Below are 13,585 nucleotides of genomic sequence, written 5' to 3'. Positions count from 1 at the left end.
GGCTTGGGCATGGCCATAGAGCTCTGGTCTGCCCTCAAATGCAGGCAATGAGTGGGATGAAGCTTGTCTGAAGTGCACCAGATTCAGCATGGTCATGGTAATGTTTAGAGGTGGAGTACCAGGCCATCTTATCTTAGTCTTGGGGGATGGGGCAATAAACCCATAGGTCAGCAAGATGAACATGAATATAGCAAACCATATATTTTGGTCAGTGGGACATTAAATGACACTGCAGACTGAGTGCAAAGGGCATAGAGGAAGATACGCACAGAACAATGCTGTACAATAACGTTGTAAAAAAAGAAAAAAAAATCTGCTTATTAAAGAACATCCTTCACCACTCCTTCCACTACACGCAGAACCTTTTCTGCAACCGGTTCTCCAGATCAAATACAGAATCAATACAGTCTTGAGATCTCTTGCCGAGGGGCTTGTGGTTGAGACATTTAGTTTTTTGTCATTATGCAAGAAAATCCTTATTTTCCTGCTCTAATTTCAACATAGTTAAAAGTTTATATTTTAAAACCTTACATGATTATAATATATTTGAAACAAGATAAAGTTTCTTGTATCTTACTACTCCACTACAGACAAGAATATATATACAGAAAGCTCTGACTGACAAATTTCTTTGCCATTTAACCATAAAGATGCATTATGAAAAATGAACAGACCCGTGTAAATGTGGGTGGTGTGTTGCCATCCTCTGCAGACACAGAGATACGACCTCTCTCATAGGCCATGTCAAAGTCTGAGCGTAGGCTCCTCTGAATACCTGTAAAGCAGCACACAAAGAACATGAACATGATATTCTGCATGCTATACTCAACATGAGTCAAATATGACTTTACATTTAATTCAGTTTAATTCATATCCGTCCAACTTACAATCAGCTGTTACACGGACAGTACACCTGGAGCAATGTTTGGTTTTGCCACATTTTGTTATATTACAGCCTTATTCCTAAATGTATTTTTTCCCCTCAAAAGGTCTACAATCCCATAATGACAAATTGGCAAAAACCTCAACTTTTTTCATGTTGTCATTATGGGGTGTGTGTAGAATTTCTGATCCATTAGAAAATGCTAAATTAAAGTTATACAAAAAGGTTTGAACTCTATTAGTAGCCTAGATTTGCCTATACAAACCTTACCATTATGACCCTGAGCAAGACACTGTCCATATAACTAGTTTTTGTATGTCTTTGGATAAGAGCATCAGCGAATTTAAGGTAAGATAACTTAAGGTAGTATCATTCAAAAAGCATATACAGTACAGGCCAAAGGTTTGGACACACCTTCTCATTCAATGTGTTTTCTTTATATTCATGATCATTTACATTTGTAGATTCTCACTGAAGGCATCAGAACTATGAATGAACACATGTGGAGTTATGTACTTAACAAAAAGTGGAGACCTGACCTCCACAGTCACCGGACCTGAACCCAATCGAGATGGTTTGGGGTGAGCTGGACCGCAGAGTGAAGGCAAAGGGGCCAACAAGTGCTAAACACCTCTGGGAACTCCTTCAAGACTGTTGGAAAACCATTTCAGGTGACGACCTCTTGAAGCTCATCGAGAGAATGCCAAGAGTGTGCAAAGCAGTAATCAGAGCAAAGGGCAGCTATTTTGTAGAAACTAGAAAATAAAACATGTTTTCAGTTATTTCACCTTTTTTTGTTAAGTACATAACTCCACATGTGTTCATTCATAGTTCTGATGCCTTCAGTGAGAATCTACAAATGTAAATGGTCATGAAAATAAAGAAAACACATTGAATGAGAAGGTGTGTCCAAACTTTTGACCTGTACTGTAGGTCCAAAAATAGAGCAACTTGCTCTATTCAGAAAACATTTCCATCCAACAGAGCAGACTTAACCCCTTTGTGCATCTATTTACCATACAATTGTTATAGTCTTGCTCAATCAAAAAAAAAGTACATTTGACTTGTTTCAAATGCATTAAATTTGCATTAAATTTTTCAAGCAGGTACACGTAGCAAATCAGACACTCCACCACGTCTCTTATGGTTCATCAGCAACACAGCCCTCAGAAATGATAAGAGGTCCAGAAAAGCAAAGCCAAGAAAATAAAGAAAAATTTTCTTATTAATGTAGTATTTTTTCAGTCATAAAAAACTATTTCTGTGTGCATATATTCTTACATAAACCATTCTCCTGATGTGCTCCACCAAACGTAACAGATTTAGTATAAAAACCTTACCATGCAAGAAACTGCTTCTGTTAATTACAAGTCTACATTGTAAATGGGATTGCCTGGAAAGTCACTTTTATTAGCCTGAATCGTCTTAGCTGAACCACACTACCCCAAGGGCCAGTTAATTGCATTAATTTACCTTCTTGGCCATAAAGTAGATTGTTTGTCCAGCGAGTCACAGATTTATGCAAAAATGATGCTCTTCAGTTGTGCGGTGACAACATTGAATATAGAAAAAATTTAATTTAAAAATGAACTTACACTGAAGATGTTAGGAATTGTAATGATTGGCACAATGCACAAAGGGGCTAACTTTTCTAAACACATTAAAGTGCTTTCCTATAGTATGTTATACAGCACAATTTTAGTGGCGCTATAATACTTGTAGCGCATGGGGAGCGCATGTTAATCACATTTCACTGCTGTTACAAAGTTTAGACTTAGAAATGTCCTTGCTTTTGACAGGGAACAATTGGTGCATTATCCCTAATCCCTGCTAATGAGTGGAATATCTGCATAAATGTAGAGATACCTATAATCAGTCCCAATGGAATTCTGTGTTCGTCAACCCAAGCCTGTCTCTTTAAAAGCTTCACTAATAGAAAATCATTTTCACTGATCTTGGTATACCTGAAAACAATATTTCAAACTGCATCAATGATTCATTATTATTCTTTTTTGTAATTTTTCCTATTCAAACCTTTTCATGCATTTAAAAAAAATACAGGAAAAGGGGGACATTTCTAAAAAAAAAAAACCTAAACTTGATTAGCAGATAAACAAAAGAAAGCACTGCTTGCTATGAAGGACTACCTGTGTAGTTATTTCTGACCACCAGAAGGCAAACTTTATTGATGCTCTTATAAACAAAGATTAAAATGGGAGGCGCTCATAACAAAGGCTGACGATTCATGCACACTGCTTTCTCATTCTGGGCTATGTTCAGACTGCAGGCCTTGGTGCGCAATTCTGATTCTCCTGTTCAGAGCAATTTATCAGTTTGCCTGTTCACATTACTCTTTTTAAGGTGGCCAAAATCAGATTTCAGTGTGTACGTTTCACCACAGGATTGGCCCACACAAAACAACAAAGCTGTCATGACATGCATGCACAAAAACAGATAGGAGTGTACTGATGCAGGAACTCGAACCTCCAGTACGGAGGCGGCGGCATGTATTAATGCACTCAAACGTCTTAATAGTAGAGGTAGGAAATCCAGCACCTCACTGTGCTTCCAATGTGTACTCCTCGACGTTTGGAACAGAAGCAGAGACGTGGTGACTTCCGCCTGATAAAAGTTGCATTAATTCCAATGAATGGCCTGTTCAGACTGAGGTTGCATTGAAACAATTCTGTATCCACTTCATTCCCAAGTGGACCAAATCAGAATTGAAACAATATTATTGTGAAATATACTGTTTACACTGTCACATTGGCAAATATTAAAATTTGTCCTGCAATATGCACATAGGCTAAGTCCCTTGAAAAAGAATTGGTTCAGTTTCCTCCTTTGATTCACTCAATTTTTAACTTGTACAATTCTATGATCACAGGTTGTCAAGCAAATATCATAAACGTGATCTTACAGATATTTATTCACAAAAGCAAACATGCAATTACGTTATTGGTGCTTTAAGAGCGCTTTCACACCTTTCTATGTTTGCTTTGGTTCGGATTTGCGGTTGGTGAGATTTGAACATTGCATCGTTTGGTTTCCTTTCACACAGGGAAAATCCAAGCGAACCAAAATACATTGCTTCAAATCACGTCGTCAGGATTTTTTTTCAAATCAAAAATTGATTTGCTGAAGGCAAATAATGACAACATAGGAGGTCCCATGCATTAATCAAATTTACCCATAATTCACTGTTCTCAAATCATGTGATAGCTTTTGGTCCTGTTTTGGTTCGGTACGTGTTCTCACAAGGTGGACCGCACCAGAGTTTATAATTAGAATTTAAATTGAGACAACTTCTTTTTGTGGGTCTCTGTGCCGTTGTTTTGATCCGCACCTCAGGGCGATTACAGTGTTCACACCAGAGGTGTGAAAGGGTGTGAAAGCACCCTAATTCAAGTACTCTAATCAGAGAAATGGACATCTGTTAACACTCCCAAGGCAATACATCTTTTACTGATCCCCCAAAATATTTCCCCCACGGACACCCACTCTCATTTACCAGCTATGTCAACAGGCATGGATATTGTCCGGCTGAGAGTTGGCACTGTGGAACCATCTTTCCCTTGATCAATTCCTACAAACAGAACATAAAAGTTACAAGAAAGAGATCACTCAGCCACTTAGAGGAAGTAAAATTAATTTAAAGAACTGGGACAGATCAATAACGATTACTTCACAAGAAATATCAAGCAAATGATGCTCTTTGACATTCCCGTTTACCAGGCAGAAATTCGCCTTTAACAGTTGTCTCATGGTGCTCCTCTGGGACTGTCAGGCTGCCGAAGCGTTTGCTGTGTCTAACAGGGCTGGTACGGGTAGGGTGAGGGGGGGCAGGCTGGAGTCGCAGTGGCTGCATTTCCTGCAAATTATGGAAAACAGGTAGATCATGATCATGATTTTTGAAAACGAAGATACAAGGTAGTCAGTGTAGAGCATGTATAACAGTGTAAATTTGCGGTTCCCTCAAAATAACTAAATACACAGCCATTAATGTCTAAACTGCTGGCAGAACATCTTTAGGCGCCAATACATGGTGGCCACCATTATTTTCCAGCACTTTCCAGCTCACAGGTGGAGGATGTTAGAGACCTTGCGATCCTCCACCTTCCATTTGCGGTTGACCCACAGTTTCTTTAGCAAGGAATATGAAAGGGAAAAGTGAAGTGAATGTCATTGTGAAACACTGCAGCACAGCACAAGGTGACACAGCAAAATGTGTCCTCTGCATTTAACCAATCACCTTGGTGGGCAATGCTGGCACCACTCATATGTTGATTTTCAAACAACGACCTCTGGATATACTGTTCAGCACTTTCAATTTCTTTGGTCAACCATGGCGGGGAGTAAAACCGGTCCTATAAAGCCATTGCATGGTCTTGGCCACCGCACTGCAGCTCAATTTCAGGGTATTGGCATCTTCTTATCGCCCAGTTCATCTTTATGTAGAGCAACAATCTTTTTTTTTTTTCCAAATCCTCAGAGAGTTCTTTGCAGTTTAGACAATAATGGCAATAGTAGACAATAGTTATTTTGAGGGGACAGCAAATTTCTGTACCACTTTTCTCAAAGTGTCATATCTTCAGTGTTGTCTCAAGAAAAGAAAAAAATCAAATATTTACAAAAATGTGAGATACTGTATGTCAAGTCTCACCAGTATGATAATACTGTATAGCTATACAAAATCTATTTGAGGTGTAAAAGCATAAATGTGGATGACAGCATATATCAATACAAATGTGTGTATTGAGAGAGAGAACATGAGGTAGTGTTTTACGGGTAAACTCACATGGCTGAAAAGTTCATTGGTGAGACCCAAGTAGTTGTGCAGGGCCAGTACCGTAACTCTCTGTAGGCGAACCATGATGATCTACACAGGAAATGGCAAGATGGGTAAAACACTCAGAAGTTATTTTTACTATAATTTTTATAATTATATTAGATGCAATTTTCCTTTTTACAAAATTTAGACACATTTTACATTACATAATATACATTCCAAAGAAGCTACTAAGCATAGTGGTGCATGCCTGGTAGCTGAAACCTGGACTTAGATGTTTTTTAGGATCTGGATAAACCAGTCTTCTCCCACAGTTTAAATGGGCACCACATCTTTGATATGAAATATATATGTAATTTCTTCTCACTATGGGATCCTATTGTTGTCGTAGAATGCGCAATGTGAAAAAGTCAGCATCTCTCATGCAAGAGTCACACAGACACAATAGAATCAATAGAGGCATCAACGTCTGAAAAATATTTTGTGATGAAATGAGTTTTCAAGGCAAGGATCAAGCTGGCATGTAGGAAGCCCATGGCGTGATGAATGTTTAATTAAAATAAAAAATTGGGTAATACCAAACATTTGGCTGGGGGTGAATAACATTACAAGATGATTAAACATGGTGTTATTTTGTTGGCATATTAGTTGAATAAAAATATTTGCATTTATGCAAAAAATTAGTATATTTAATCAGATTGATATTTGGAGGGTTATATTGGCTGGATTAATTCTTTTTTTTTTTTTTTGCAGGGTTCATGACCCCCTCTAACCCACCAGCAAATTACACCTTTGGATGACACTATGAAACCAATCATGTGTGCCAACATCCCTCACCTCTAGTGGGTGGCCCAGCCATTCATATATTTTTCTATATTTTTCTCAGAAAAAGGTTTGAACATCCCTGGTTTAAACTAATACTGATCAATAAACAGTGACTCTGGTTGTTAACTATATTCAGTATAATTAAAAACTATATATTTTTACACAGAAACAAGGTAAACATGTTGGAGTGATGCGGCAATGTGGCCCAATCAGAAAAAAAAATTGATAGATGTGAAATCTTAGGTTGAGAGATCTCCATCTGTATTTACCTCTAGTTTGTAATACAAACCTGCACTACTCGCACAAGGCTTTCTGGGTATTTTTCGAATATGGACAAGAAAGCCTCAACTGGAAGTCGTAGCACGGTTGAGACCTCAGCAGCCCGAGCTGAGACACTTCTGTATGGCTTCTGATGACCCTGAGACATTGATATGAGAGGGAAAGAGAGCAAATATATATTACATTAAGAGCAAAATACAGTCAAGTCTGACTGATTCAGATATTGGCATTTTCAAATAAAGGTAAAATCCGGAGGTTGCAGCTCATGTCTGAAAAGCGTTAAGACGTGTGTTAACCACCCAGTCCTGGAACACACTATTAAGCTACATTACATTTTAGCAGGCCCTGAATAAAGACCTGGAAACCATTAATATTTTAACCATGTTTTTAACCAATATAAGAGTTCTTAATGATGTAGATGAAGATATTAATAGAAAAATAGCAATAAATAACACATAAAAAAAGTCTCCATGGAGGCAGCACCTTGCAACACAGAAGAGAAAGCTCTTCTACTAATAGTGTTACTCCCCCTTCACATCCAATACTTAGTATTTGTTCCTTGACCTTACTTTCTGGTTATAATTCACTTCAAAATAAACATTTTGTCCTGGAAGGCACTATATACATAACAAATTGCAGATGCCTTCTGATCAGAAAATCAGGTGAACCACAGCAGCACACCAAGATGAAGGATCAGAACCCCAAATTGTAGGGATGCTCCGATACCACGGACTGAGAAATATCTGTTTGAGCGGCGTGTAAAGGGTTAATCACAGGCACCGAGTGTCCGCCCCCAGGCCCTGCCCCCAGCTCAGAGCAGGGAGAAGCTCGAGGCAAGACCTGTGGAACTATTTCAAAGTGAACGAAGACGACAAAACAATCCACGTGCTGTGAAAATAAAACAGGCAAATAACACGAGTACATTGCATCCATATTACATGCGAAACAGTTCCACGGCTCACGCACCAGCCAGGCGCATGTGTTTGAGGAAATGCTTTTCATTTAAAATAAATGTTCTTATTTCCAAACTAGACCCTTTTTTTAATTATATGACTAAAGCTGTTACCTGTAAATTCAAATCATGTTTTTATGAAGTACTCGTATCGGCGAGTACTCGTATTCGTCCTCCAATAAAGTGGCATCGGTGCATCCCTACCAAATGCCCTCAATGTACCTACTGAATGTAGCTACACTGAAGTACCAGGACTTGAGAGAGAGAGAGAGTGTGTGTGTGTGTGTGTGTGTGTGTGTGTGTGTGTGTATATATATATAAAACTTCAGAGTGAGCAGCAATTAAGGAAGTGGTGTAGCCACCACTAGTAAGACTGGGAGACTCACTGTGATCACATCCAGAATGCTGAGGAGACTGTGCACACTATCCCCTGGATATACCTCCTTCACGACACCATCCTTTCCATCCTGTTAGAAAACACATACGCACCAGTTTTGTTTTTAATATCAAAACGAAACGCTTCTGCAAAACCCACAAATATGATTCCTACATCATGAGAGCAGAACAATATGACTAGAAAATGGTTAGGTAACTACGGTTATGGTTAGAACAGGGTGAAGCAGCATCAGTCATCAGCACAAGTACTAATGTTTGCGTAATACCTAGGTTGACACAAAGGGTTTCATAATGTTGGATGAAATGACTACTCCACATGCCACACCAATGCATTTATTGTATCTTTAGTACTGTTCACAACACTACAGAGTGTGATAGCTTTATTACTGTATTTAAAATATATTAAGTAGACAATATTATTTAATATATAACGAGTCCAGACACTGAATCCAGACCTGGAAAACGTTAATATTTAAACCATATTTTTAACCAATGTAAGTCTTCTTAAGAATGCAGATGTAAAGAGTTAAGATTAAGTTTGCTTAATAAAAAACAAATAATAAAAAAAATGGTTAAAACTCCATGGAGTTACCACATTGCAACTTACAGGACCAATCACTTCTAACAGACAGCTTTTTGTTCCTTGCTCTCTTTTAAGGTCAGTCCACTTCAAAATCAAAATGAAGCTACCCAAGCCTATGTTACATTTACATTACATTTACAGCATTTATCAGATGCCCTTATCCAGAGCGGCATAGAATCAGTACTTACAGGGAATCCCCCTGGAGCAACTCAGGGTTAAGAGTCTTGCTCAGGGACACAATGGTAATTAGTAGGATTTGAACCTGGTCTTCTGGTTCAGAGGAGAGTGTGTTACCCACTAGGCTACTAACACCCATGTGTGTCACAGCCCTAATCCACACTGACAAAAGAATCACTGTGAAAACATATGACCTTCCTAAAACTGAGGAGAGACAGTCACAGACACACCTGTCCAGTCAGGCACAACTCTAGTTTTCCATCTTGCACAACATAGATACTCGTGTCAGGCTGGCCAGGTTTAAAGATGTACTCTCCCTGCTGGAAGCGCAGAAACACCATGTGCTTGCAGAGTTCGAGAAATAGCGGCTTCTCAAAGTGGCCGAGGACACTGATGACAAAAAAAAACAAAAAAAAACACAAAATTAACTTCTTTACAGTAGAAAGGCACACATGCAGGTATAAACAGAATATACACTATATACAACATACATATATACACCTACCGGACATTTTTGAGCATATAAAGCACTTCTGAAGGAAGGTGAGAGTTGGCCACATCAAACTCGGTCAGGTCAGCTTCCAGCACTGAGGGAGGAGGTTCCTTCATCTGCAAGATGGGCACCTCCTTCTTAAAGCGGAGTATCCTAGAGGGAAGAGGACAACCTCATTCCACTGGTGACAGGAAGGGGGAGGGAATAAACTAATAAAACATTTGGCACACTTTTTGGCAATGTTCAACATCTTCTGCTTCTTTTTGAGTCTTGGACGTGAGGAAGATTGAGTGCCTACTAAAGATGAAGTAGACTGGGAGACCTTAGAGAGAAATGAAGACAAATGTTAAACATTGACACAGCATAAGAGGACCCTAGGATACACAACCTTTAAATAAATGAGTAAATAATAATAAAAAAAAAAACTGAGGGAACACCCCATTCCTCATACCTTCCTCATTATCTTTCGTCCATAAAATAAAACCTTGTCCCGTTTACGGAAGCGGTATTTTGGCACCTCTTGGGCTTCCAAATCTAGTGCAGGAGGGAGAGGTCATCCAAAGGGCAAGTAGATAATGCACAAAATACAGACAAACATTCAAGAATACAATTTGAGAAAACTAACTTTGAAACCTAATCCTGCGCAGTAAGAAAAAGATGAGGATGGCGATGACAATTATGGCAATACCCGCACCAATGATGACACCAAGCATCTGTTTCAGGGAAGAAAAGAAGAGCAAAATAGCAGTTCTACTTTGAAAATACCAAAACACTTTGCTTGAGAACATGATATTTTGACTGACCATGCTGGTCTGTAGTTGGTCTTCCACAAATGTCCTTATATTAACCTTATATTCCCATGGAATAGAGAGGGAACAAAAAAAAAGTTTTTTTAGTACTAATCCATAATGTTGGATATTTGTTATAGAGCTATGCTACTTGAGACATTAATATAAGCATGCATTTCCAATTGCACATTTGTACAGAAGCAAAAGAACAATACGTTGCAAATTTTAGCTGCAACAAAAGCAAAAGAGGCTAAGCCCCTGCCCCCTTAAAAATTATTTTATGTTCTACTACAATGTTCAAAGCCGCTCCATAAATGCTCCAGATGTTTGTGAACATGTTATGAAGCACAAAGAACACGCATGTAGACAAGGACACACAAAGTAGACAAAATAACGATCCACAAATGAAATCAATTCATTTGCGCGTATGTGTGTCATGTAAACACAAACAAGATTAAAATTGAATAGGAGTTAGTCAGATTTTTACTTATATTCTTGTTTTTACTGAAATATAGCAGGTAAAAACTGGTCACCAAATTGCTAAGAAATTATTTTTTGAAAGGAAATAAATATCAGCTGGTTCTATCTCAATTGAAAGCATATTAAAACATGTCTCTCTACCAAGGCGTCACACAAGAAACATCTCAAGATGTTGAAATTGCACAGGCGTTTGTGTGTGGCATACCTCACTATGAAACAAGGCATCTCCTCTGGGTCCTAGAGCCGGTCAATTACCAGCCGAGAAGGTTCTTAGTCATCCAGGTCATGGTTATCTAAAAAAAAAAAAAATGGTTATTTTACTTGAGAAAGCCCTCTGGAATGGAAGGGCGAAACGATGTCAAGGATCCATAACAAGTCCAGTTGCCAGTGAAATAAATTCAGTCCTTAGTAATCTCACGTCTGGATTACTGTAACTCCCTTCTAGCTGGTCTACCTCTATGTACCATCCGACCTCTACAACTCATACAAAATGCAGCAGCATGACTGATCTTCAACCTTCCCAAATTCTCCCACACCACCCCTCTGCTACGTTCCCTCCACTGGCTCCCAGTAGCTGCACGCATCAGGTTCAAAATACTGATGCTGGCCTACAAAGCCAAACATGGAGTAGCACCATCCTACCTCACAGACCTTATTACACCTCGCACTGCACCTCGTATACTCCGAGCCTCCAGCACTGCTCGCCTGGTCCCCCCATCGCTAAAGGTAAAAGGAAGACATTCATCTAGACTCTTCTCTATCTTGGCCCCTCGGTGGTGGAATGCACTTCCCCTTGAGGTCCGAACAGCTCAGTCACTGAGTATTTTCAAACGGCAGCTCAAGACCTTCCTCTTTAGAGAATATTTAGATTAACTTGTAACCTTACATTTACATTTAAGGTATTTGGCAGACTTTCTTATTATCTTATGTATAGAAACTACAACAGAGTGAATAAAAAGATTGTATTCATAGTTGGGGGTCCTAACGAACCAGAATTGATCACATCATTGATTGTAACATGGAAGCATGTTGTAAGTCTGCGATAAGGGCGTCTGCGAAAATGCCTTAAATGGAAATGTAAATAGCCTTTTTTTTAGATCAATTACCAGCCAGTCAAAAAAGAAAAGGCCTACACAATAGCCAATCAGAAAATAGCAGTACTGTATCTAGGCAAAATGCAACACAACCAATGAGAAGGTATCCGGGAATTCTTCACGTTATTCTGCTACTTGAGACAAAATCTTCCACAAATGTTGTTGACCCCAGCAGTAATACTCTGCGCATCACTTACATTTACAGCATTTATCAGATGCCCTTATCCAGAGCAGGGACAGTCCCCCCCTGGAGACACTGAGGGTTAAGTGTCTTGCTCAGGGACACAATGGTAGTAAGTGGGGTTTGAACCTGGGTCTTCTGGTTCATAGGCGAGTTAACGACCCTCTTAATGGGGGTAGGAGGAGCTGCCAGGGCGGGGCTGTCACATCTACCCACCCACCCCCTGCCTTTGTTCCACTTAACGAGCCTATTCAAGCCGGGAGTGAGGTGAGATCAACCTGGAGGATAAATCTGTGGGCACAAACCAACTTCCCTCAGAATGACAAAGTTCTGTGGATGCAGAATGAAACGTCTCTACGTCTCCAAGTCCAGCTGCCATGACTCAACTTTCAGACATGCGGTAGTAAGTAGAGTAGCCTATACAGTGCATCCAGAAATTATTCATATTATTCACATTTTGTTGAAGCCTTATTCCAAAATGGATTAAATGCAAATTTTCCTCAATTAAACACCTAAAAAAAAAAAGATTACTTTTTTTTTCTCCACGAACCGGCAACGTGCCAGTGAGCAAAGCACGTCCCCACGGCTGCCCACTGCTCACCCAGTTTGGTGGTTAAATGCAGAGGACACATTTCGGACCCGGAGTCGTGTCACCCTTTTCACGACCGCAAATACTGATGCGAGGTTTGGTTGCAGCCCATTCCACAAAGCCCTTACCCGGTCTACCGCTTCATGGCCAAGTTGCTCTTATTCCCAATGGCCTCCACTTTATTATGATACACGTATAATACACACTGTATTCCCAATGTTATAATACTCTTATAATACACATATATTAGCTCGAGTTTAACAGGTGTTATCTGAACGCGGAGGTTTCACCTGTGTTTGGAATACCTGCAATAAATAATTTACAGAGGTGTCAACAACACAACATTTATTTCTGATATAGCCCATGATCACATACAGTATATCTCAATGGGCTTTAGGCAAAACATTAAAAACCACATTCTTACTCATAGCACCACAAATAGTTTATATGTTTTCCTACTCCGCTTCAGAAAATACGAGTTGTTGCCACCACCACCACCATCATCATCATCATCATCCCGTCAACGCAGTTGACGTCTCTCTCCAGGAGAGCACAGGCCAGTCAGCAGAAGCCGGCAGCAGAACGACTATATGCGGCCGAGTACACGGCAGCACTGCGCCAAACGCGACCATGGCGGCAGCTCCGACGACTGAAACCCGGCACGCAGCCGTCCGCTTATCGGTCGTCTTATTTTACACGTGCAGCCGCTGGCCGTGAAGTTACGTGCGGCATCTACTCACGCTGCGTGAATCCAGGAGTCCGCAACAACCTTCCGTCAAACCGGAAAAATAACTAGACGGCGTTCCCGTTATGGAGCCGTCGCATCCAATCGGGAAGGGAGAAAATAATTTATTCGGAGACGGAAGCGAAAGATGCTCCGGCGATTGGCCAAAGGTGAAATGATTGACAGCAAACGACACCAATAAAATGAAGTGAACGGACTCGCCCGGGTGCTCTTAAGGGCGAAAGGCTTTCAAGTTCAACGCGTTTACTTTGTTTTCCTGCGGATGTCGAGGGCGGCAGATTCGTCAATTTCACAAACCGACTCCCATCAAATCAGACGAAACGACAAAATC

At 39.9% G+C, this 13,585-nt stretch overlaps 1 protein-coding gene across 8 annotated transcripts in view; it reads right to left on the bottom strand.

Moving 5' to 3' along the window:
• Window positions 1-13,309, bottom strand: part of pnpla6 (patatin-like phospholipase domain containing 6) — a 58,682-nt gene extending 45,373 nt beyond the window's left edge. For all 8 annotated transcript variants that reach the window (XR_003749028.1, XR_003749029.1, XM_028971029.1 and 5 more), the window contains exons 1-14: window positions 13,250-13,309; window positions 10,851-10,938; window positions 10,181-10,225; window positions 10,003-10,090; window positions 9,829-9,911; window positions 9,608-9,699; window positions 9,390-9,530; window positions 9,115-9,274; window positions 8,115-8,195; window positions 6,787-6,915; window positions 5,682-5,762; window positions 4,616-4,754; window positions 4,395-4,469; window positions 675-775 (exon numbers count right to left, since the gene is read on the bottom strand). Coding sequence is in view for 6 of the 8 variants with exons in the window: in XM_028971029.1 (XP_028826862.1) it covers window positions 675-775; window positions 4,395-4,469; window positions 4,616-4,754; window positions 5,682-5,762; window positions 6,787-6,915; window positions 8,115-8,195; window positions 9,115-9,274; window positions 9,390-9,530; window positions 9,608-9,699; window positions 9,829-9,911; window positions 10,003-10,090; window positions 10,181-10,183 (1,173 nt within the window). In the remaining 2 variants the exon portion in view is untranslated. The remainder of the gene's footprint in view (window positions 1-674; window positions 776-4,394; window positions 4,470-4,615; window positions 4,755-5,681; window positions 5,763-6,786; window positions 6,916-8,114; window positions 8,196-9,114; window positions 9,275-9,389; window positions 9,531-9,607; window positions 9,700-9,828; window positions 9,912-10,002; window positions 10,091-10,180; window positions 10,226-10,850; window positions 10,939-13,249) is intronic.
• Window positions 13,310-13,585: the final 276 nt, after the last annotated feature.

Source organism: Denticeps clupeoides, chromosome 3 (genome assembly GCF_900700375.1).
Source record: "Denticeps clupeoides chromosome 3, fDenClu1.1, whole genome shotgun sequence".
Taxonomy (NCBI): Eukaryota; Metazoa; Chordata; class Actinopteri; order Clupeiformes; family Denticipitidae; genus Denticeps; species Denticeps clupeoides.
Note: the sequence above shows the minus strand (reverse complement) of the source record. Positions and strands in the feature narration are given on the sequence as shown.